General features: G+C 42.2%; 3 protein-coding genes across 3 annotated transcripts in view; all 3 read right to left on the bottom strand.

The window, feature by feature from the left end:
• Positions 1–13,553, bottom strand: ddx19b (DEAD-box helicase 19b). Its single transcript, XM_076269151.1, has 12 exons — positions 13,337–13,553; positions 12,645–12,699; positions 12,361–12,423; positions 12,061–12,196; positions 11,507–11,599; positions 10,893–10,995; positions 8,978–9,092; positions 8,411–8,588; positions 6,518–6,755; positions 6,143–6,305; positions 2,951–3,142; positions 1–2,215 (listed from the first exon to the last, which is right to left on the bottom strand). Exons 1-12 carry the CDS (start codon positions 13,391–13,393, stop codon positions 2,154–2,156), a joined length of 1,455 nt encoding a protein of 484 aa, XP_076125266.1. The 5' UTR covers positions 13,394–13,553; the 3' UTR covers positions 1–2,153.
• A 5,620-nt stretch (positions 13,554–19,173) lies between these two features.
• camk2n1a (calcium/calmodulin dependent protein kinase II inhibitor 1a) lies at positions 19,174–21,669 on the bottom strand. The gene is made up of 2 exons (XM_076267867.1): positions 21,135–21,669; positions 19,174–20,360 (listed from the first exon to the last, which is right to left on the bottom strand). The coding sequence occupies exons 1-2, from the start codon at positions 21,301–21,303 to the stop codon at positions 20,290–20,292; spliced, it is 240 nt and encodes a 79-aa protein (XP_076123982.1). The 5' UTR covers positions 21,304–21,669; the 3' UTR covers positions 19,174–20,289.
• A 2,073-nt stretch (positions 21,670–23,742) lies between these two features.
• LOC143104491 (trypsin-3-like) overlaps positions 23,743–25,808 on the bottom strand; it is a 5,720-nt gene continuing 3,654 nt past the window's right edge. The window contains exon 5 of the mRNA XM_076268587.1: positions 23,743–23,913. Coding sequence (XP_076124702.1) covers positions 23,743–23,913 — 171 coding nt within the window. The remainder of the gene's footprint in view (positions 23,914–25,808) is intronic.

The following is a 25,808-nucleotide window of genomic DNA, read 5'->3' as shown; positions in this document are numbered from 1 at the left end:
TATGGTGGAACAATGCAACTTTAATATACATGTTCGATTTGAAAACACACCACTACAGAAGCCATTCATACATCATTAATATTCTCTCATTCACCTTCTGCGTCATACAGAACCTAGCCACCACGTCAGAGCACAGGTATGGAGTCTGTGAAGGGCCAAAAAGTACGCCATGGCTTCTCCTGGGCTAGGCAATCAAACAGAACTGCATTGAGACTAGTTGTACGTAGAGAGTTGTGCACAGAGTTCGCTGAGTCTGTGTGACTGTCCAGGGAGGTTGGCTACACACCCCCAGGACAGCGGAGGTTTCTGTGAAGTGTACAGTACTCCCACACTTCTTTGTTTAACATTCATTAGAGCTGAGGCCATCCCCAAAACGAGATGACTTAAGTTTTTAGCCTGGAGTGATATGATGGCATGAAGGAGGAGGATCCTTGTTTGCATCAGTGCCAATAACATGAGATGTAATGAAAGGAGAATGTTTTGTGTTCCAACAAATCAAGCAGTCCTTGTTGTTGTTTGTTTGGGTCCAGCATTCAACATCACACATGGAGTTAAAAAATAGAACACAATCTCTGATGTGGCGTTTTGTGATTGCATCTCATATTGACTGGGTGAAGACAACATTGGTGCGTAGCCTTAAACTCAACACATGAAGCTAGGCAGTGGAAATGCTTAAGTTTGCCAAGAACAAATCCAATTTTCCACATCAACTCATTCACTTTCTTGAGTGTGTTTGTTTTTTGCAAGAACAATCCTGATTGGCTACAGAAACTCATGCTCCTAATGACTTCACTTCCTGTATGTAGAGGAACTTAATTACAATGATTTAACAGGGTCCTTTCTGACAGGACTAGGACAGAGTGCAGAACAGACTTCAGGTGCTGAATGCAACAATACTGACTGTTTGTCAATCAATTCTGATTTAGAAACAGAAAGAAAATCAAATCACAACCAGAGCAACTCAAAGGGGCGAATGCACTTGGCAAGTAAACTTATTTCAGCTCTTCAAAAAACTGACAAATTACTTTCCTAAAAACAATAGAAGAAAAACAAATTTAAAAAATAATAAAAATGACTTTTTGCTTCGACCTCTGCCATCTTCAACAGTCTATTTGCAGGATTACAGCTGCCCAGCAGTGGGGCAGAGAAGCTTATCCACTGAAACCGGGGCTTTCTTAAGGTCGTTCGTAACACTAATTTGATGGTGGCGGTGTCCGGTCAGATGGTCTCTGACACAATCTTTCATCCTTCCCTGCTTCAGTGTGTGTGTGTGTTTGTGTTGGCTCTGTAGAGCCTCAACATGCACAAGTTTTCACTCTTTGTACCTGACTTACAACAGTCATTACTGAACCGAATCCTAGAGCAAGGTTCCATTGGCCGCATTAGGGACCTTCCCATTCAATCTCTTTGGCATAGTTCTACACACACTGACGTCACTGTGGACTTTGGCAACAGTTACCGAAACTCATTCATATTTATTGATTTTCAAAACCCAATAGAGGATCAAATGGCAGAGACAGAGCCAACATGATGCTGTTCCATCATCAGAACTTTGAAAACTATCGTCACATTCATTTTATTACATCTCAATAGACTACCTAATGCCAAAACCAATCTGATTTGAAAAAAGACGTCCTTTTTAAAAAAAATATTCTTCAGAGATCACAAACTTTTTGGGAACCGATTCCGAATTAGGATCAAATTCTTAGGGTTCCTCCTTGGATTTGTGATTCTGTCATTACAATCAATGATTTAAAACAGTGATCAAGTCCACGTGATACCAGAATGCTTCACTGACCTAAGGCCAGAAACGCCAGCAAAAGTGAGGGGACCCTCTAGGAGGCCCACAGTGTACCCACTTTTTTTTGTTTGTTTGTTTGCATTCTAATTTGTTTTTAGTTTTTTTTTACAAACAACCCAGTCACAACAATACTAGTGCTGAGGTCTTCGTTTAGATGTACAAAGAGTGAAAACATTGTTGTGACATGAAAAAAAAAAAAAAGATTTAAAAAGGACTGTTTTGAGATAAGCCATCTTCACTGGTGTACGTGGTCGTTGAGACTTTGCGCTCGTAAAAATTAAAACTCTGTGCAGGACAGTCCCGTGCGGAGGAAAAAAAATGCCGCTGCCACCGCTGTGACCCAGCTGGGCTCTCAGTTGGCGATTTTCTCAATTTCGTCAAGGTCATCTGTGTCCAGCTTCTCAATCTTCTTTTCTGTTAGAATGACAGAGGCAGAGAGAGATGAGTCATTTACACCAAGACGGCATATACACGTCTTACCTCTACAGACACCCACGGACACAAAGAACACATGCAGGGGAAACTCTGCCTGTTGTTACCACTCTGCAAGTTGAACAAGTCAGGACTAGCCAAAGGCTGGGGTGTGAAATTACTACAGTGCCTTGCCCTACAACTCAACTCCCGACATACCTAAAAAGATATCTTCTGATAACATGGACATCCATTCTCTAATAATGTCGTGTGTGTGTGCCGTTTTTCATAAGGAATACTTCCATCTGTCTTTTCATTTTCACCCAAACTTCGCAAGCATAGTCAATGTAGTCACTGTTCCTACTTCTTCAACACTGTGTAACATTCAAGTTACTGAGACATTATTCACACTGTCCATTATTTTACATTCCCACAGTTCTGCTGCTAAAGCATCTCTGTATGGAACTGAACATTTAATGAGACTAATATTAACCAAATCTTCAGGCAGACATTCAGAAACAGCCCAACAAGTCTATGAAAAATAGTTTGTGGTCAGTTTCATAAACCAGTAAAAATACACCATCAACGATGGAGCCGTGCAGATTCCATCAAAAGGGCAATGTTCGTTTGATCCCATTAAAATGATGGTGCAACTCCTATCAATGACAAGGTTACTGAAACTAGAACTTTGAACTGTCATTCCCGATTCAGAGTTCTCTTTAGTGTTCTGGAACTTACTGAAGTGTTCCTGGATCCGGTTTAGGATGTTCATGCTGGACTTGCTGTCCACCATATTGATGGCGAGTCCTCTCTTGCCAAAACGCCCTGTCCTCCCAATCCTGTGCAGGTACGTCTCGTTGTCAGGGTTACCATCTTTATCCACTGGCAAATCAAAGTTGATCACCACGGAAACCTGTTCCACATCGATGCCTGTGGGTGAATGAGAGACATGGCAGTGATGTCTATGCAAGGAATTTTAGATTTTTTTTTACCTTTTTTTTTAATAAAAGCATTTTAGTTCCATCTACTTATTACTGTTGGAATGGAAAACATAAAATGAAGTATGCATCATTACATGTTGAAGATTTTCCACAATTCAATAACCATTCAAGGTTGACGCGTTGTTGATGCTCAAGTGCAACGGCCAATCAACTCCACCCAATCTTTCCATGCTCACAGAGAAAACTTGAAGGGTGAACATCCCTCACAGCCGACTGGCTGAAATCGTTTACCGCACTGCTTGAGCCACTTCGTTTACCAGTTTACCATTTACAGAGCTGTGTGTGTGCATGCACATCAGCACAGAACAGACAGCTAGAGGACATTTGCTGAATTTGACAAAAACATTATTGTAAAGAGGTTTAGTATTAGGGTTGAGTTAAGGGGAGAATTTGACGTCCTTTATTTGCACTGGCCTATTGGCACTTAGGGATGGGATTTGGCCAATAGACATTCAAACTCATTTAACATTACACAATTCTTTTCATTATAATCAACAATAATGGGGGCGCTGTGGCGCAACAGGCTACAGCGCCCATACCATGTACGGGTCCAAGTGCCCACGGGGACCCAGGTTCGAGTCCGGCCTGCGGTCATGTCCCAATCCCACCCCATCTCTCTCCCACTCCTTCCTGTCTATCTTCACTGTCCTATCCGAATAAAGGCAAAAAGCCCAAAAAATATACTTAAAAAAAAAAAAAAAAAAAAATCAACAATAATCACCAGCACTTGGACGGCCAATCATGATTAACGCTGATTGTTGTTAATGGCTGATCGTTGATTTATTTTGAAATAATAATTATTTTGGTTAATATTCAGATCGCAAATATTTAGCCTGATTACTGCTTCAATGTTTCCCCTAGAGGCTCTTCAGTGATTAGGCAATACCAGAGTCTCTGGTTTGGTTTTTCATGTGGGGAAGTGCCATACACGTGCACATCCACCCAAACCATGTCGTTACACGTGTTTATTTCACGACTGCATAGGGGAAACACTGCTCATTGCTGTTCATACAGCTTGAAGCCAAAGTGCTTTCTTAAGAGGTGATTTGATTTTTACCTTTCTTGTTGACCAAATGCTCTGTTCCTGCCATCTTAGCTAGAGCTGAATCAAACATGCCCCAGCCTGGATAGGACTTAGTTTGAGCTATTAGGAAGGGGCTAAAAAGCAGTCCTGTAAAGGAAAGGAGTGGTCTAGATCAGCCCCTCTCAAATTTCTTTGACCTGAGGCCCGGTCATGGCAGACTTTGGGCCCATCAACTCTGTTTATATGGAAGTTATAAGGATCCACTTTGTTCCATTAAATTACGTTATGCCATAACCTCGTGGAGCAGCCGTGGTCTACTGGTTAGCGATTCGGACTTGTAACCAGAGGGTTGCCGGTTCAAACCCCGACCAGTAGGAACGGCTGAAGTGCCCTTGAGCAAGGCACCTAACCCCTCACTGCTCCCCGAGCGCCGCTGTAGCAGGCAGCTCACTGCATCGGGATTAGTAATAAATATATATATATATATATATATATTTGACTTTCAACAGTAAAAGTGGAGCTTTGCTACAATGTTATCGAGTGGTTTCAGCTTCTCTTGCGCAGACGTGCACACCCATGCATTGAATGCATGCTCATATCACTACCACAATTTTATGCCTCTAAAAATATATCAGCATGTATTTCCTTCTGATCGCGGAAACGTTTGTTTTCCTTTTCCGTCGGTCCGCGGTTCCTTGATCTATTGCGCAGCAAATTATCAGACAAGTGACAAAAACACCGGGCATTATTTGACTCCACGGCTCTGCGGACCAGCATTCTCCCAGTCCCATAGTCAGCATTCTCCTCAGCCTGTAGTTTGAAAAACACTGCTCTAAATGTTTATAGACCCTTTCAACAAGGTAAACACAAACAATGCTTTAACATTCTATTTGGGCCCCAATCTACTTCCTCTGCATTAAGATAACGTATGGAATGTTAAAAAGGAAGTCTTGTGGGGCAACTATGATGCTGATAATGGAACTCTCTTGAAAGGGTCCATAAGGAATGGAGCACAGCACAATTATGAAAACAAGGTGATCTCAATCACCTCTCAATCACTTTGTTTACATAATAGTTGGAAGTCAAAATTGTATTCCAAGACCCCTTTAAAGTTTACTTATCCTCACCATTATTGCTGAGCTTATAAACTCTCTAAGGCAGACAGTGCAAAGACAGTGCTCCTAGTTATTCATGTAAAACATGGATAATTACTACTTTTTGCCATTTAAGGAGTAATTTCCTTCAGTTCCACGGTTATTATGATGTATTGTAAATTGTTTTGCATTGCTGTATCGCAGTGTTGTAGTCAAGTCACTATGCCTCGAGTCCGAGTCTAGGTTCGAGTCTCCAGTGTTCAAGTCCGAGTCAAGTCCAAGTCATTAAAAAAAAATCCAAGTCAAGTCTGAGTCGAGTCACTATTAAATGCAAAACTGACAACCTTCGAGGCATTCGTGTCTCCAGGCATTTGGCGCCGTTAAAGTTAATTGTAGGAACATGGAGTGATGTGTGATGTATGACATGAAGCAACAGCACTCCATTGCACTAATATTAATACTAAAAATAATTTGGATATTAAAATCCTATACCAAATAATATATTCTAATGACATATTACAATTATAGCAATTTCTTCAAAGTCCGCATGGTCTGAATATACGAGTTCGAGTCATTCAGTGCTCAAGTCAAAGTCAAGAGTCTCTAAATTTAGCTCATGACTCGGACTCGAGTACTACAACACAGCTGTATCATGATACCAAAGTTCCTTGATTGCTCCACTTTAACCCTCACTTATGATACCCCATCGTTACCATGGACAACGTGTCGTGATGGTATCGCATTGTGCATTACTTTGTGATTCCGACCCCTAGTCAATACTGAGAGGATAAGCGCTCCTAAGATCTCTTACCTCTGGCACACACGTTGGTGGTGACCAGCACTTTTTCTTTGCCGTCCCTGAAACGGTCAATGACAGCGGCTCTCTGCTCTACCGCCATCTCGCCACTCAAGAGCGCCACCTGGTGGCCTTCCCTTGACAGCTCTCCTGCCAGCCAGCCTGCCGTTTTCCTAGTCTGAATACACAACAGCAGAGAACAGTTTGCACATCAGTACACTCAAAAATCAATCAATAAAGTAGTAGATCACAGGGCACCCAATACAAAAGATTACATGTATACCAGCACAGTGGCTGAAAACTTATTCCACATAGCATCATTTCTCTGCATCCTCTGTAAAAGCCCCTTCTTCCCCAGTATGTGTGCACTGAGTGCATGCGGTCTCTTACATGGCAGAAGATCATGGCCTGGGCAATAGTGATGGCTCCGTAGATATTGCACAGCGCCTGGAACTTCTCCTCCTTGCTGCAGCAGCTGACGTAGTACTGTTTAATGGTGTCCAGAGTCTCCTCCTCGCGCTTCAGCTTGATGATGTTGGGGTCCGGCACGATCCGCTTGGCAAAGTTCCACACGGACTCCTCAAACGTGGCCGAGAACAGCAGCATCTGACAGTTCTTGGGCAACATCCTGGTGGCGAGGAGGGTGGACAATGAAAAAGATTGTTTCCGGTGGGAGGGTATTAGGGATGTAACGGTATGAAAATTTAACCTCACGGTTATAGTGAGCAAATTTATCACGGTTTTTGGTATCACAGTATTTTTAAAAGTGTGTTCAATATGTTCAGAAAGCACTGATAGGCCTACACAAGCTGAAATAGTTTCAAAAAGTGTCCCGTTCACTTTTTCCTTGGTCATGTTTAATTGGCTGTGCGCTTATAGCTTAACTTACCCTACCATTACTTGAAGTTTGCTATTTCTGTTATTTGGATCCAATTAGTGAGACCAAAGTAAGTGTTCAAAATAAAACTTTAGGCTACTGTATTTTCCTGATAACGTGAGTGGAATGGATTTAATGTGGACGCGAACATAAAAAGATGCAGAGTGGCTACATGATACAGTGCACGTTTTGCGGTGAAAATGTTACGCCATTAATTAGACAACAGAATCAATAGGGTACCAGTTTTATTTCATTGCACCAGGTCTACTGTATGTCAAAAGCAGGCTTGGATGAAGCTGGGAAGGATTAGACAGACGGTTTCCAGTAATTGTTCCATCCCTAGAGGGTATAGGAGAGTAGCAACAACCAACTTGCTAGATTGATCAGATTCTACACCATTTCTAAACCATCTCTAAATTGTTCCCTACGTTTTGAGCAGAACTTGTGTCACACACCCCATTTCTATTTTCTTTGTCAATTGCGTTGTTCTGCTACTTTAAATGAGAAATATGACTCAATAGGTCGGCATATTTAATGGGTTCAGTGTGGACAGAGAACGCTCAATGCCACACAACGGTCAGTCACCTGCATGCAGTTAGCATATGTTGTTAGTCTAGCTAGATTGATAAGATTCTAAACCAATTCTAGACCACTTTTAAATTGTTCCCTTCCATTTAAAGCTGCAGTCGGCAATATTTTTTGATCAAATTCACTGAAACCGACACAATGCTCTGACAGCCGGTTTTAAAATAAACCTGCACTTCTACCTCCACGTAGAGCCTGTTATTTGTTTTGCGAAAATCTACCGCTTCCGGTTCTTCTGGTCCAATCAGTGCAGAGCTGTGTGAAATGTGACTGGCAATCACAGTCTGGTGCACACGCACTGACGAGCACAAACTCAATGGGAGGGTGCTCAGAGGTAATGGGGGAGGGGCATTAGAGAGTTGCAAACATTCAAAATTTTGGCTAAGTCCCATCAATCTGCCAGACTTGGCGACTGCAGCTTTAAGTTAATTGACACTTTCAATGAAACATGTCAATTATGGCATCTCGGTCAATCTCTCAGGTTTTGAGCTCAGTAAATGATGCATAGCTAAATTCAACTGTCCAAAAAAATCCAAAAAATTCAGATCAATGCCATAATCTTACTCTGAGGGGGACAAAATCACACCTGCAGTGCATTTCTCTCTTTCAGTGCTACACCATACAGAAGCAGACAGCTATGCAGCCAATAGCAACTCAACACAACAACTCAGTGGTGCAACTTTAACAGCAGGACCTCTCAGGCCACCATAGTGGAAACTAACATTTATAATATGCTACTCTAGTTAAAGCTCGATTTCCCTCAGATCATCTCAAACCACATACTTGACCTTTGTTTATTATTTACTCTCATCTCCACTCACCTCTGGATGCGGATGCTCTGGTCTTGATGGCCCTGTGTTGCAATCATCACATCGGCCTCATCCAGCACGAACACTTTGATCTTCTTGGGGTCGATGAACTTGAACTTCAGACACCAGTCCAATATGGTTCCCGGCGTGCCAATCACAATCTGTTCCTGTATCTTCATCCCCCTATCCACTAGACGACACCAAAACCAAATCAAGTCAACCGAGTCAAATCACTTCAGTGTTTTGTTTGCACTGGACTAAATTCACTTAGTAAGGGAATCACCATCCTGATCATTTCATTAACCAGTGAAAGCATTCACATTAACAGAAAACCGGACTCCTTTTATTTAAGTTTGCAAAAGAATCAATCACTATCTGGATCACTTTGTTAGTCACAGATGACTGATACAGGACTAGACCAGGTATGAACCAGATCAGCAATGGAATCAGTGATGTTGGGAAACTTGTTGGGATCTTCTTTTTAACATGGCAGCTACCAATACTACTGGTGACTAATATGATGGTTAGGATAGCCGCATAGCCCGAATAAGCTTTTTATTCAATTACAATGATCCTTACGTTTGTTCCCACGGATTCCATAGATGAGTTTGACCTCAGGGTAGAACTTCCCCATCTGTTCAATGACTTTTCCAGTCTGGAGGGCCAGTTCATAGGTGGGCGAAACACACAAGCTCTGTGGAGAGGAAGAGGGCAGATCCGTTCAGTCAGAGTTTAAGAAACAAGAATTTACACTAGAGTCGTTTTTTCAAAGGTTTTTCAGTCACCCATATAATTCCATTAGAATCAGAGTATCAACATATACCAGCAGCGTTTTACGCTCATATTATGGCCTTTAAGTAGAGGAAAGCATATTTTTAAGCTTCACTTTTTCTAACACATGGATAAAGACATTATTGGGTCATGTTAGAGAGGGGGGCAGTGTAAATTGATTGATTTACATTTCATTCATGTCTTGCTTGCAGTGTAAATTCTCATTTATAGTTTAAATTATGGAATCACAACAAGCACACACACGATAATTATTACTCATTTGTAGTAAAATTAGTAATTTCAAGTTAAGGGCCGTTTCATAGTCAACGCAAGCAACCAGAGAGCAAAGCAAGAAACACATGCCTGTTCATAGCTCCTGCGTTGTGAACGTGTGTAAACGCATTAAATGCAAGCATAGTGGGCGATGTGCCGACATTGAAAACGCATGTAAATTACATGCGTTGCGTATCAAAAACCGGGACGACACATTTTGCTACGCATCGACGCATAATGGCGGCCGAAGCGTACACATGCGTAGCCTTTTGGATGCGCATTCGTACCAATGCGTTGACTATGTAACGGCCCTTAATCTAGCCCAGGGGTGTCAAACTCATTTTGGTTCAGGGGCCACATACACACACATCTGATCTCAAGTGGGCCGGACCAGTGAAATAATTGCAAAACATTCTTTAATAACTCCTAGCCTACATAATGACAAGGGATATATTAGATTATTACACATTTATTCAGAGAGGCCAATGAAATTGAAATAAAATGCATTTCACTCATAAACAACTGGTTTATTTTTATAGTTGAGTGGATAGGCCTACATTTTTACATCTGACCACCTGAACCAACTCACCACACTAAACTCAAGTGGGAGCTATGAAGAAAGTTAACATCCTGCCTTAAAAATGTAAATGTGCAAATGTATGAAAAATAAAATGAATTTAACAAACATAAGTTAGCAGTGCATGAGCAATACGATCAACTGATACGATTAGGTTACATTAGATCAAATAATTTTGTAGGCTAGGTGGCGGTGCTGTGTAATAGGCTATCCACCATAAAGGCCAGATCCTGCACCCATTCCGGGCATTTAAATTGCTACTGGTCTGCCTTTTTTCTCCAAGAACTGTCCAATTTCCTCTCGTAGTTCAAAGAAACGCTTGAGTACGGCACCTCGGCTTAACCACCGTACTACAGCGTGGTATGGTAAGCCAGACAGAATGCCATTATCACTAAGAAAACAGTCAAACTGACGGTGAGTCAGACCTCGCGACCTGATTAAATTTACAGTTTGCACAACCACACTTTAACATGATCCAAGTTTAGTGTTTTACAACACAACACTTCCTGGTGCAAAATACAATAAAATGCCCAAACATCTTGTCCTCCGTTTGCAGGCTGCACTTTGTCTCTGAATTTTGTCGCAACGCCTGCTTTTCTCCCGACAATGTAGCCAAACTGACAGCACAGGACCAGTCAACTCCGAACTTTTTTTTTGTTTTTTGGCTGCGCCTAGCGGCTGAATTGAGCATTTCGGTTATTTTTTTGAAAATTCATAACTCCTCACAGGAATGGGCTAGAGATTTTTTATTGACATCGTCAGAAATGTATTCTCTACAAGTCTGGGCCGGATTAAACCATCTAGCGGGCCGCATCCGGCCCGTGGGCCGTATGTTTGACACCCCTGATCTAGCCCATCATATAACACTCTTACCTGTGGCCACTTGTTGGCGGGGTCCACTCGACTGAGCATGGCCAAGACGAAGGCAGCTGTTTTACCTGTGCCTGACTGGGACTGGGCAATCAGGTTCTGTGGGCTGAAGGAGAGACAGGGGACGTTAGAGACACCGTTTCACCATCGGGAGCCAAGATAAACGGCAATAAACGTCTGTTTACACTAGGAACGATAACTATAAAAATAACTATACCAATGTTAGCGTCGTTAGCGTTACAGTTCATGTGTGGACATTGTCATTCATATTAACTGGAGCGATACTTTTTTTGACGTCGTAATTATTGTTCATGGTGTGAACGGCCCTTAAGGGAATGTTCCAGAGTTGGTTTGCTCTGTGTGAAGCCCCTCATAAGTACACAGCAAGTTAGAAACGGGCTGTACTCCTCCGCATTTATTAGTCTCTTAGCACTCAATGCCTACATACACCTCAAGACATCCGTCGAAAGAAAGAAGCTTCACTTGAATAAATGAATTAAACTAACATACTCATAGTAATAATAATTTTAATATTTGAGGTGTTCAATTCCAGTGGTTCATTTGTGCACCTGCAGCCTCTCCTCTCCCTTCCTGCACAGCTCATTATGCATACTCACGGTTCAGCCAGCATCATGGGCAGGGCGTTCTCCTGGATCTTGGAGGGTCGGTTGAAGCCCATGGCGTACACTCCCTGCAGCAGCTGAGGCTTTCTGTGAAACAAAACACCAGCAGTGAATGAGGCGTCAACATGAAACACAGGCCAATCACACCAGGAATCATAACGGCAACTATAAGGATAACTGCAACTAAAAAGATGTAAGCGTCTGTGTCGTTATCATTATAGTTTGTGTGTGCATGTGGTCCTTCATATTAGCTATAGCCATTATCATTATCATTTCGTTCTTGGTGTGAATGGCCCATTAGGCAGACACTGAGTACAAGTTCAGCCAACCTGCTACTTAACTTGGACAAGTGACTAAGGTTTGTTCTAGATATCATCACTGGCTTGCTGATTTCTCCAAAGACTCAGATAGCTTCAGGTTCCCAAAGACCAGGCACAACAAAGCAGCTGTAGTTCTTAAAATGTTGTCAACAAAACATTTTCAAAACACATAAAACCTGGTGTATCAGGTTAGTCATGGCATACACACAGACACAGAGGGTCACTTACAACCGCAGCTCCTCAAACGACTTGACCGAGTAGAGCGGAGAGTTTGGATCTCGCTGAAGAACTTCCACTTGATTGTTTGTGTTTACCAAGTTGTTTCGTATCAACTTATTTAACAAGGACTGTGCCGCCTTATCCTCTGTGGATCACATATTATACAACATTTAGTGCCTGACTCGTGAGTGTTAACAAACAATTCCTTCAATGTCATAAAATATACTGCATGTGAAGAGTGTACCCAAAGTAGTTGACAAACACTACATATACAACCAACAGAGTGTCAGATTCATTCATGACGCCTACCTTTATCCTCCTCCTCTGTCTTTGCCACCTGTCCATCTCCCTGGACATTAGCCTTAACTGTACCTAAGAAAGATGATAGAGCCACATTATAGAGATCACATTTAGTATAGGATAAGATTGTGTATTTGTAGAAGGTGGGTACACTGGTATTACAGTTGGGGGGAAACGCTTGACTACAGTCTATGATCGACCACAGCTACGTTACACTCTGTCTGGACTTAAGAAGATGAGTCTTCCGTCCATATAAACGACTGTCATTGCAAACACCGAATAGTCGAACTCACCGTTCTCCTCAGGTTTGGCTTTGTCTTCTTTTTCACTAATTTGCAGGGTACTGATCTGCCAATTTAAAGAAAATAAAATTACTGCACCCACCACTGACAGGGCTAGGTGCTAACCTAGAGCAAATTCTGCCTCTGGTTTACAATAGGGAAACAGAAACAAAGACAAGAGTAAAGGATGAAGTTGTACAGTGTGTGTGGCTAATATGTTCTACTGAATTGATACACGGCTGCGATGCCCCGGACGCGTTGAGATAGACAAGCTAGATAAGCTCCTAAGGCTAACGTTACCCAAGTCGGGATAGCAAAGAAACAACACGCAAAATGTTAATGGTGGACAGACAGGGGTTATAATACGCTTTATAGTTTACTAATTAGATAGCCATCTACTAAGTTTTAAAACAACAACAGGTCGGTAACTTAGCTCTAACTGACTGTAGTTACCTACTCTTCGCTAAGTTAGTTAGCTGGCTGAATAACAACAGACTGATGATACTAGTCAAATAAGCAATACACTACTGCATTTTCTAGAAACTCTTGCCGTAATGTTCTGTCACATTTTTAAAGAGTAAATATAGCTAAGGATTATAATCGCAGGCGTTGTAGTTACAGCTTATACAAATAGCTAAATAGAGGCCCTATCCTGGTATTAGCTAGCTAACGTTAGCATGGTAAAGTGCATGCTTTATCCTTACCGAATCAGCGGCAGCTTCTTGCTCATCAACAGCACGGGCCCAGGAATCAGTCGCCATGGTGGCCGTGTATCTAAAAACTTTTTTTTGTGTTGAACACTGACCCACTTTCACAAATAACTGTAAAGCTACACTGCCCGGCCTGTAAATTTCACTCAGTTCCACTTAAACACACAGCTGACAAGGGAGGGCTTTTTACAATGGCGTGTGGAATCTACCACCCTCGCGAGTGTGTGTAACGCTAACGCGTCCGACGGGAAAATCAGGCATTGACGACTACAGTCACTTGGTTCCTATTACGTTTGAGTTGTTCATCGGTGTCAGGTTGCTTATAATTGTTAGCAAATAAAATAAATACATAGTTGAAATGAATGTAAATTAAATTTTCATATAGAGTCAAACGTAACTGGGTATGCCGAATCTAGACATAACTAGAAAAAAGACTCGCCCAAAGCCTTCAACAAATGTAGTGGCCTACTGACAAATGGCTTGTGAGGAAGTTTAAAGATGAGGCCTGAAATAATGTTCCACTCCCCATGACCAAACACAGCACAAAATGTACTTCAAGGTAATAAGTGTATGATTATATTCCACTTAATAGCCTACATTTTCAACATTAGGGGACTTTTTTTACAAGCCACATATTTACATATTTTAACATATTTGTTTATGAAACAGAATGACCCATTCTTCACACAGCCATGACATGTTTACTGACTTGTTGGAAAGCGATTTACACTGATCATTCGGAAACATCACAGATCAATCCTACAGTATATGATGGCCGTTGTTTTACAACTTTGTTTCAGTCACTCCATTATGCATAAACAGAGTTCATAGGTTTTGTCTATGTTTTCATTTGATGAACAAATAGCATGAATGGGTATACACCACTATAGAGTAGCCCTCTTGCCAACAAAACAGTGCTCCAGTGCCTCCAGGATACTGTGGTCTGTAAATAGGTCAAAGGCACGATCCATTTCCCTATCAAGATGGAGACAGTCACCTCTGAAAGCAAAGCCTTCCAGGGATGCTGAGGGGATTAAATGAAGAATTGATTTTGGACTTTTTTCTTCTTGTTGGACGCATAGAGACGAGGAGAAAAAGCGGCGGCCTTGGCTGTAAAAGAAGATTACATTGATCTGTGTCCAACATCTTTCTTTAATGAGTAATTACTCTTCGACAAGAATGACAAAGCTATTTAAATGAATATGCTCTCGTGCCAACTCTCTTCTCTGTTGGCCTTCACCAGGGCTCCAAGGCATGCCATGTGTTTTGTGAGTTTGCAGGATGAAGTTGAAAGATTTATTGAAGTTAAGAGACAAAGCAGGTGTGATGGTTTTAAAACACAAATCTTTTTCTCCAAACATACTGTATAGGATATGTAGGAGTCATACAGTATGTAGGAGTCAGAGCATATAAAAAAAGTTCTTGGCTTTACATTAGAAACAACATTTGCTTTTAATTATGAATAATTATTCATTTTGTGAAAGTTTTAAAGGAATGCAAATGTGATTGAGTTAATCTATTATAAATCATATTCATATATCAAGGATTAAGCACTAGTCCTATATATAAAGGAAGGTGCCTGATTTCAAGGTAAATTAGCAAGAAAATGTGTGTGAGTGTGCACATGTTCTTGCTTAATGATCAAGGGCATTACGTCCATGACTATGAGAGCATACAGTACAATCAGCCTGGCTTTGTCTTCTTCCTTCACAGCCAGTTAGTGCATCAGAGTTAGTTTTGCTCCCGTATATGTAATATTAATCAAACAGTATAATGCTATTATGAATTTCACCAGAAAGTGAGGTTGTTCCATATCTGTGCTGATACATGAATTCTGTAATCATTTATTGATACTGCCCAATAAACGGCGCATGGATAATGCATGAGGTCTTTTGTAAAGCTGACATTTAATCTGCCTTTGTGTCCTCATAGTCAAAAAGACGTTGCAAAGGCGTCTTCAGTTTTCCTTGTCATCTCTGTGAACCAATTAAGGTAAAAGTCGGGTCTATCTCTGATCCTCCAGACGCACACACACCTCTGCTGTCCTAAAAGCACCAAAAGAATTCAGCGTTTCTATGATCACAAACAAAGTAAGTGTATTTGACAGTGAATGCCGTGTTCTGCATGACTGTTTTGAGGTCTGTGGGGGCGAAGGCACCGTTCTGCTTCAGTGTATTAGGGTACGGCTGGGGTGTGAGTGGGTTTTCTGAGAAACCCTGGTGACCAGTGGTGGACTCCCATCTGGGACAGCATGTTTTATTAACGGGCCTGGCTTAGTTACATGCCATACTGCCCTGGGCCCTGCCAAACTTCCTTTTCTACTGCGATGGCCGCTCAATGTGTCTGTGTGCCATTGTGAAAATGATATCCACCGCCATGTACGCATGAGATTGGGTGATGATGTCAGTCAGCCCCTGTGTTTCATGTTCTTGGCCAAGTGATTGCTTCTCTCTTCTTCTCAGGGAGCTCACTAATTCACAAGGAACACATCACACCCCCCCCACACACACACACACACACACACAAACACCATTCCCTGTATACGCACAGCACAGCACAGCACAGCACAGCACAGCACAGCACAGTACAGCCGACAGCCAACCCGGCACCTCAAGCCAGGCTTTATATAACACCCGGGCATGTAGGACTGCTGCCATGTTATTGGCTGAACTTCTAATCTGTGAAGCTGAGTGTGACATTGGTCTCTCAAAGGGCTGTGAAAAAAAGGTCTCACTCAGAACAACAGATGAAGAACAGCAAAGCCATAGGTAGATCAGCTGGACAGGTCAGCGTGCAGGGCAAGGCCGTGCAGGATAGAGTACAGATAGAGATGCTTATAGCTGTCATTACTGCATGAGTGGACGAGGATTTGTGTGATGGGGATTTCTTTATTCTAAAAGTGCCATACACGTCTGCAGGCAAGCATTACATTATTCATTCCACTTCAGTGGAGGAGCAGCGAGCTGCTCAAGGGAAAAAAAAAACATTTACTATTATGGGGATTTTATATGCCACCACACACACGTGATAAACATAGTGAGGCAGACGCTACACACTCCTAGGCGACTGCAAAGAGCACACTTCACCAAGCCCCTGCACCAAAAATCCGCTCTTAAAGCCTGTCTCTCTTTCTCTCTCTTCCTCACTCTCTCTCTCTCTTCCTCACTCTCTCTCATCTCTTTCCCCCCGACGACTTTGCAGCAGCCAAGAGAGCAAAAACCTGTAATGGTTACTATGGCAACAGTCCAGCCAGCCAACAGCATGTCTCTGTTGTGTGCATGGTGCACATATTGAGCATGCCTCGTTGTGTGCTAACAGGGAGCGCTGTGAAAACAACAAGCAGTGTGCCACACCGTGCAACAGCTCAGCCAACAATGACTCTCACACTCTTGCTCACTGCCATTACCATCTTTTTTTCTGTTGGTTTCTGTGTGGCAGTGTGGAATCTAGGAGTTTCTATGGACATGAGCAATGAATCTGCAAATGCTAGGGACAATAGAAGGATGTTGTTGTCCAGAGTGGTATATTGAGGGTAGTAGTTATAGGCGATAATAGGAACTTGTAACCTGAATATCCTCCTCACGATTATTTGTTTTGACTGCTCAGAAGCATGACCTTAGCAAAGGTCACCGCTTTTGGTAGTGTATAATAGGAAAAATATATTGCAGCCAACATGAGTGCAATAACATCACACTACAACTTTCCATGAGTGCAGTGTTGGAGCAGCATCAGGTTGTGTCTCTGTAGGAGGTCGTCATGTCAGGGGAGGGTGTGTGTGTGTGTGTGTGTGGGGGGGGGGGGGGGGGGGTTGTCGGTGGACAAAGGGGGATTTCACAGGAGACCTGCAGAGTGGATGAGCCCACTGCCAGGGGGGAGGAGGCCGCGGGGAGGGCAACAGAATTCCCCACAGGGGCATTTATATGTCTCTGTGTTGCCTCATCCCCCTGTGCCAACCCAGCGGTGACTCGTGGTTTCCCCCACGGTTGCCTGGGTTATACCAACACTCAGCGCTATTCCTGTCAGTGCCCCCCCCCCCTCCACACACACACATACTCACACTCATTTCCCTCTGCAGCTCCTGCGTGTGGCCATGCAGGAGCAGTGTGTGTGTGTGTGTGTGTGTGTGTGTATGTGAGAGAGAGTGAGAACACCCCCCACCCCACCCAGACTCACGTCAGAATGACCTCGTGCTGCCCTCGCAAACCTCCACCAAAGCCACCGCTTATGTAACCCCTCCGATAGCCTCGGCCGACACAAGGCATCTCCTCTGGGCCTCTCTCTCTCTGCACCCATGCCTTTAGTCCTTGGGCTCGGCCTCACAAGGGCCACTCTCATTGGAGTGCACAGGACAGGACAGGACAGGACAGGAGAGCCCTTTTACTGCCAGAATCCCCCCACCCCTCCAGTCTGTCTGGCTTTTACAAGAGCCTGCTTAAAAACGTCCCTGACTGCAATACATCTCATTGTTAAGTCTCACTTTGCCACGGTGTGAAATCACTATTCAATAATTTGAAATTTGGATCGATATTCTTGCATGATTGAGGGCGTCACGTGCCTTGTGTGTCAAAAAGGCTTATTCAAATACTTTATTACATAATACTTATTTTTCAAGTAAACATAAAATACACAGGTTAAGTGAATAACTCTTAGTGAAGCCATCTCACTTCATAGAGACCCTATAGTAACTGTTAAATGCTACTGTTAGTGTAAAGCCTGCTCAGTCCAGACTGCAATGAGAGGGTAATTAATTAGGTCTACTTAGCGCCTGACTCGAGAGCATGGCAGTAATTTCAGTGTGGATGTAAACACTTGCTGACTGAAGTTGGTTGCTTCTAAAATAAGAGCATGCAAATGCTGGCCTCCTTCCATTTTCAGACTCAATAAACATTATGCTAATGTACAGAAGTAACTAGAAATAGCCACCACAATGCATCTGTGTAGTCTTTGTGGGATATCAACACAGAATCAACCCTTATAGAATGCCATTCCCAAAGACTAATGTATTTATACTGACCATTGTTAGAAATAACAACTGTTATGATTTTTAGGATTAGACTTCGAGAGTTGCATACAAATCACATCAATGATTATCAATGATCTACTGGGGTATGCATCACAAAGCATCACATTCAAAGGTGTGTGATTAACACATGAAAGACTCAGAAATGCAGCATCACAAGGAAAGGACCGGACCACACACACAAGAAAACAAAGTCCAGCCTGACTCTGCATCAGCAAGGCGTCTGGGCACATTCCTTGAAAGATTCCGATCGTCTCGAACAGTTCTGCACTGAAGACTGCTCAGACTATCCTCTCTCTCTCTCTCTCTGACTGCTAGGTGCATCCGTTGCCATGGCATCAAACCCGAGCGAGCAAGCAAGCCAGCCAGCGCTGCTTCTTCTGACTGCGAGAGCGGAGCTGGGATTGGCAAACTCATGCCAAAGCCCATCTCCACTCTGTACACATGTTTGCAGATGGCATTCAGCTGGGCATGGCATGGTATGGCCTGCTTTTTCATATACATTAGTGTGTGTGTGTGAGTTGCGAGTGCACACATGCGTGTTCGTGTGTGTGTGTATGCATGTGTGTGTGCATGTATGTGTTAGAGATCTGGGCAGAGACAGTTTAAAAATGCTGTACACTGACAAAAGGCTCCTCCCAGATGATGAATGATTTAAACAGCGAGGCAGCATTGCAAATGTCATGTCTCTGGGCAGTGCAAACAGCGCACACACAACACAACACAAACACAAACACAAACACAAACACGGGGCCAGGGTCTGACACACAGCTACCCAGCCGTTGACCAAAGAAATGCCTCGCTCCAAGGCTCCAGGTTTCCAAAAATCTTTATTACAGATGCTACGGTAGAAATGCATGTGAAACGGCTACAACATTGTTTATATTAAGAAGGGTCTCGAGGTCTTTAGGTTTGCCATGCATGGGAAGTAGGGGGTTTAAACCACCAATATGAAACAGCCCTGTAAACATGAGCAAAGGAACATGGACTTGTGCCAAGAGCACAGGAGAAACATGACGCTGCTGTGAATTTGGCACACCTACAATAGTACTTTACACAATAGAAATAGTTTCTCTAGATTATTAGTATTCATCATAATGACCTTTAACATTCCAGATGACCCTGACAAGCTTATAAATATGTGTTATGTATAAAATAACCTGCTGCAAAAGACATTGGGAGCTGATGGTTTTAAAACTGTCAAGCAACATCAAAATTCAGTACATTACAAAAGAAAAAACAAAATAAAACAAATAACAGAACATAATCTTTGTTATCCTGTTCCTACAAAACAGTTGCTCAGACTTAAAACACTGAAAAACATTATCCAAAGATTTAATAAATATCTCTCCTCTAAGTGATCATTTTACATCCATCTGTGGAAGAAAGTCACGATTGCTATCAGAATCAGACATTGCCTCTGCCCGCTCGTCCTCAGGATTTGTACACCAAACCACAGTTTGAGGGCAACGTGCTGATTTGGTGTAGAAATGCACACACACACTCTTAAACCTCAAAAAAGGTATAAACTATTGCACTCTCTCTCTCTCTAAAACCAAGGAAACACTCCGTCGTCATTGCTTCAGATTCCATGTGAGAGAAAAATAAAATTGTGTGTGTGTGTGTGTGTGTGTGTGTGTGTGTGTGTGAGTGCTTTTTTGTTTTAAAAACATAGATCTCCATCATGCACATGTGCAGACTCCCCCGGTCTGCGGATCAGTGTGCTTGCTTGCTGCCTCACTGGACATGAGTCCAGTGGACAGACTTTTCGGTGGCGATGATGGCGAGATGTCGAAAGGTTACGCTCAGCGCTTGCTGCCTTGGAGGGGGAAAAGGGTGCTTTTGTCTTACACTGTCTTTGGGTAGAAACCATCAATGCTAAATATACAAAACGAGTCTTTGGGTGCCATCGTGGGGTGTTTCTTCTCTACACTCCCGAGTTGGATTTCTCTGTCGGTTTCTCCATCGCCCCTTCAGCATCCGTGTCATCTTCAATGACTGCCAATGAAGAGAGGGAATGGATTAGTGAGTACTGCGCTGCGCTCAGGCTCTGTCATGACATCAGGCAATGGCACATTAACATTGACTGATGGGCTGTCTTAAACGATTTCCATCCTGTTAACATTCAGGTAATTCTTGCGTATCATGAGATGCACTGGAGAAGCTGTTGGTATCAATAGACATGCACTGATCACAGGGGCTTGCATGTACACTGTACACACAAACACACACACCACACACACAGACAGAGAGGAATATATATATATATATATATATATATATATATATATATATATATATATATATATATATATATATATATATATATATATATACACACACACACATACACGCACACAGATGTATACATGCATGAACCACCATTCTTTACTTTCAGAACTAAAAATGGCATTTAGTGTCAATATAAAATCGTTATTCAATAAGGCTAAATATACTGCTGCAGAACACTTCACATTACATAAAAACAGATAAGGCACAATTTCTTTGATGAAAAACATAAATAATTGTCAATGTAATGCTGTCATGGCTTGGCGTGTTCACTGCGCATGGAAGAATAGCTACACACAGATAAAACGGCAAAGAAAAACACCACCGCATTTAAACGGCATCCATTACGCACAATATGATTTTCTTTGTCGTTCATCATTCCATCCACATCTCAATGTATGTTCAACGATTCAACACCGAGGCAAAGAGAGAATGTTGTAGCCTACTGTTTGGTCTTACATCGAATAATAATTTGACAATTACCTCTTTTGCTTCGCCCAATCTGCCCAAGCTTTGGTGGTCGCTTATTTTGTGAACCACTGAAGAAGTTATTGGTATCTTGTAGGCGACAGGTGAAGGAAAGGTGGTCTTCATCCCCTTCGTTCCCATAAGCAGTCATTTTATCTTCGTTGTATGGTAGCACTTCCGACATATCTAGCCTAAACGTCTTAACTCAACCGACGCTTAAGCCAAATGAGGCTGCTTACACAGAAAATATCCTTAAATCCGATATGGAAAAACGGCAAATTTCCCACACTGTCGTCCTCAACCCCAGTGATATTTTGCCTACCTCTCTAGGCACGTGTAGTCTAACAGCAAGTGGATGCGAATTTCCGAATTTCCCCTCTCCACTCCACTGGTTTCGCATAGAAACAATATTCAAATTTTCCAGTGGTTTCCAAACGTGCAACTTGGGAAATTGGAAGGCATACAATTGCGGAGGTATGCGCGCAGGTTTGGGCGGCTGGAACGTAGCACGGAAAATCTGAGAAAGAAATGCAAATCGGAGAGCGATGCAAAACACGGATCCCTACGAGACCCGATGGAGAAAGCGCGTCACTGTGCCGGGATCTTCCTGGTGCAGGCAAACAAATTACAAATGGCGAGAATACCTATCCACTGAAAACTTAACATTTGCACTGGCAGTACCGTGTCTGTTTATTTGTACAGTTAAGGACTGTGAAGATATGGGCGAACAAAACTACGACATTGGGGAAATGCGGCATTTGGTCTTTTAAAATGCTTTATTGCAACAGATGTCGTCAAGCTGGAAAAACACACTCAAACTGCAATTAAAGACTACACAGACGTTTTGTAGCTTTTTGGGTTTTACTTTCAGGTGTCATCATGCTATTTTACTGTGGAGCAGTAGGTGGGCAATAACCAGGGTTTTTTTCCGGGGATGTCTAAATCAGAATAACTGCAGAAAAGGGGGTTGGATTAGACACCCTAATTGTTACAATGTAACATGTAACATTAATTCACACCTTAGGTCTATAAAAACTGCAGTCAATTAAATTCAATAAATGGACTGATAGACTACACACAAATCACCACAATAGGCCTAATTCATGCTGTCTGGGAGTTTGGTCTCAATATTTAAATGAATTCAAAATATTGGTGAAGGAACTTTAATGAGCATAGATTGTAATTGGCATCACTGAGAGCTACAAGCCTAATTGGAGAATTGGGTTTCAAGACAGGACAAAAAGATTCGATCTCTGGGTTTATTTATTTAATAAATTCATTATTCACGACTTGCTCTCCCCACATAGCCTATACACTCACGAAAATGACCAGAATTACAATGTGGGAAATTCCCATTTGATGTTCGATATGCTTGCGACTGCAGACTATCAACGACAGGGGGCGGTGTTTCGAGATATAATTCAGTACTTCTGAATACAACTCTGTGGCCATGCCCATGACATGGGTGACAGATTAATTCAATACACAATAGCATCAGACTTTGTGGCTGCCTTTGTGATGCTCACTAATCAAAATAATCCATCTTTTGCGCGCCTTCCTCTAAATGTCAAACACACCATATGCACTAGCACAATAACTCTAATAGGCCTATATAAATCAAGTTTTACACATTCTGAAAACAATACTGAAAAATTCCTTTGGGAATAGACGACTGATAGCTTCTGTTTAGGTGTTACTTTGACGTTGTCACGCCATTTAGTAAACACAGTAGGCCTAACACCCTAAACATTGCAATCAAATCCCTTTAAGATGTCCGCTGGTGGTAACATTAGCTTTTCAGATGGGGAGGGGTCCCATTGTTGTGATGTTTTAAAGCTCGGCTCTGTAACCACCTCTTTAGGGGGACATGAGTGGATTAAAAAGCTGTTATGAAACGTTATGAAAGGTAGGCCTATAGGCAGGAATAGGTTAGTGTGAATCTAAATGTAGTTCAGGCCGGGTCTATGACGCTGCTATCGGTTTACAGGTGGCATTGAGGAAAGTCTCTGAAACCAGAGATAGTCTGCACCGAGGCCAGAAGCTGGGACACACCTAGTCCCACTGGACCTAACGAGGATCTATGACAAGCTCACAGGTGGACATTAAGGCCATCAGATCTTACAGAGCAAAGTTAAACACTAAGCTGTAGTCTAGATTGCAATGTGTAGGTATGTGTGTGTGCACAAGTATGTAGGCTACACGTGTGTGAATGTGTGTGCACAAGAATGTACACGTGTGTGTGTGTGTGTGTGTGTTATGAATTAATTTACCTATTTCAGTCCTGTCCCACTGCATTATTTCCTGTGTTGATGTTGACTCAAATCATTTTCCATTAATTCCATAAAGATTCTCCAGCACCATTAGAAATATTTAAGACATGAGCATATTCCATAATAAAACTCCAAAAGCCAGAGCCGAACCACATTCTCTCTCCTCAGACAGGCTTTGGCCCTTAGAATTGCAACATTAAATATCACACAGATGATTACCTCTAAATGATTAAAAAACAGACAAAGTTTATAGAGACAAATCAATGTAACAATTGTCACAATGTCTCTCATAGACATGAAAATGAATAGGTACTTTTTGACTGAACAAAGGATAAGATGGACACTGTGTGTGGTCAATACTTAAAGCAACGTGAGAAGGAACTGTAGACGGTCCGGTCGATCCACCGGCGGAACTTTGCCACGGATGTGTACACTCCTGGAAACTTGGCGTCGCCGCAGCCGTTGCCCCAGGAGACAACACCATGGAGTCGCCCCTCACACACCAGTGGGCCGCCAGAATCGCCCTGGCAACGAGAAGAACAACACCAATTTGGTGGTTGCCACGTCAACACACACCAGCACACAGGTTAGCAGCAGGTAAACAATTGTATAATTGTAATTATATTGCACAATTTATTATTTGCACAAAGTTTTCATTTTTGGAATAAATTACCCACTGGCTTGGTTCTACTTTGATTATAGTTTCAACAAAATAAAAAACCTCTCTCTCAATCTGTTTTCCCTCTCAAATCAATCTGTTCCCTCTAATTAATCTCTTGAAACAAGCTAATATAATTGTGCCCCTATATGATCCCTCTAACAGTTGCTATAACTGTGCACCCATACAACAAGTACACAGTTATTGGTACAGTATATGGCTATAACTACTGCGTAGGGGAGAGTGGGGTGATTGGTGCCAGTGGGGAAGTTGTGCCACCCCCTATTTCTAGGAAACTATAGAAGAAATTGGTCATGTGACCACACATTTTTGAAGACTCAGCCATTTCAATCATCCTGCAGAGAAGAGAGCCTCATTGCATTGCTTAAGCACATTTAAGTTAAAAGAACTGTTTTTTGCCTTTCAAAGTAAAATTTCTATGATCATGTTTTTTTTATTGTTGTGTCAAAACAGTTATAGACAAGTTTGAAACATTTCACACATGTTTTAGTGCTTTGGTAAGCTACATTATGAGTCTATACAGGTAGCATGATGTTAGCTCAAATCTAATGGATGATGCATTTTTTCCAAAATGGTGGGGTTGGGGTGATTTGTGCCAAAGGCCCTGGGTTAAGTTGTGCCAGTGGCACCTCCACTTATACTCACCCCCAGTTATAAATAATGTTTTAAACATATTATTTTATTGTAATTGTGCATTTTATTCTTACATTTTATTACTAAAACTATGTGACATTCTTTATTTTAGACCAAAAATAGAAATATACCATCATGCCACAGAGTTATAAGAGGAAGACAGGCAGGGCATACTGTATGGAGAAGGAGCTGGCAGAACATATAAATGGCACTAGCAGTAATGTTTCACGGTCTAAGTCCATGAAATGCTGTGAACTTCACACACACACACACACTGACCAGGAAGCCTGGGAAGGAGAGGGGGAACATCATATCTAGGTAGTAGCAGTGGCAGTGTTGACATCTACACAACCACATCCAACCACCTAAATCTGCTGTAAACTTCTCTGATCAACAAAACGTTAATCTCATTTCAGGTATGACTTCCCTCCACACAAGATCTACAACATGGATGAAACTGGTGTGACAATGGAAAATGACCTTTGATGTGCTCGTGTGGCGCAATAGGCTTGTAGAAAATTGGCCTTTGATGTTGTAAAATAACTTTAAATAAACCTTAAATGAGTAATTTTTTGTATTGAATTTGTCTAGCTTTTATAAAGCATTACAGTGTCTGAGATCAAAATATACTGTTTTACTTCAATAATCGATGGCACAATTTACCCCAATGCATTCTCTTCAAAGGCACAACTTACCCCGCACCCGGGGCAAGTTGTGCCACAAGACCACTTTTTTTCAGAAAGCTATATCTCTTAAATACTATATTTTAGATTGAAAGTGATTGTTCCCAGAGATGCACCACATCCTGAAATATATGTTCATATTGTAGTTGGAAGCATTACTATCATGGCCTCCCTTTAAAGTCACTTTAAGTAAAAACTGGCACAACTCACCCCACTCTCCCCTACCTGTTTTGATGTTTGATGAAAAAGAAAAAAAATTGTTTTGACAAACAGGCCTCAGCCGGTCCCCCTGCAGTGCCTGCTATTCCCAGCTGTGCAGTCCCCCCTACCATCCCTCCCAGTCCTCCAGTCCTGCACCCCCAGAGGAAACCTCCTCGATAGAGTTCTTCTACTTCTTCCCCTCCCTAGAGTTCCCCTCTGTCCC

This window comes from Alosa pseudoharengus, unplaced genomic scaffold (genome assembly GCF_046254945.1).
Source record: "Alosa pseudoharengus isolate Yale_2024_CS ecotype anadromous, Long Island Sound unplaced genomic scaffold, YU_APseudo_1.1 YU_APseudo_1.1_scf_5, whole genome shotgun sequence".
Classification (NCBI taxonomy): domain Eukaryota; kingdom Metazoa; phylum Chordata; class Actinopteri; order Clupeiformes; family Clupeidae; genus Alosa; species Alosa pseudoharengus.
Note: the sequence above shows the minus strand (reverse complement) of the source record. Positions and strands in the feature narration are given on the sequence as shown.

What these genes read in the sequence shown, in the direction of transcription:
- ddx19b (XM_076269151.1), bottom strand. Translation starts at nt 13,393, where the DNA reads ATGGCGACTGATTCCTGGGCCCGTGCTGTTGATGAGCAAGAAGCTGCC. An exon ending in AAGAAGCTGCCGCTGATTCG is followed by an intron (nt 12,700 to 13,336) that starts GTAAGGATAAAG and finishes TTAAATTGGCAG; the next exon opens with ATCAGTACCCTGCAAATTAG. An exon ending in CCGGATCCAGGAACACTTCA is followed by an intron (nt 2,216 to 2,950) that starts GTAAGTTCCAGA and finishes TCATTCTAACAG; the next exon opens with AAAAGAAGATTGAGAAGCTG.
- camk2n1a (XM_076267867.1), bottom strand. Translation starts at nt 21,303, where the DNA reads ATGTCGGAAGTGCTACCATACAACGAAGATAAAATGACTGCTTATGGG. An exon ending in GATTGGGCGAAGCAAAAGAG is followed by an intron (nt 20,361 to 21,134) that starts GTAATTGTCAAA and finishes CTTCATTGGCAG; the next exon opens with TCATTGAAGATGACACGGAT.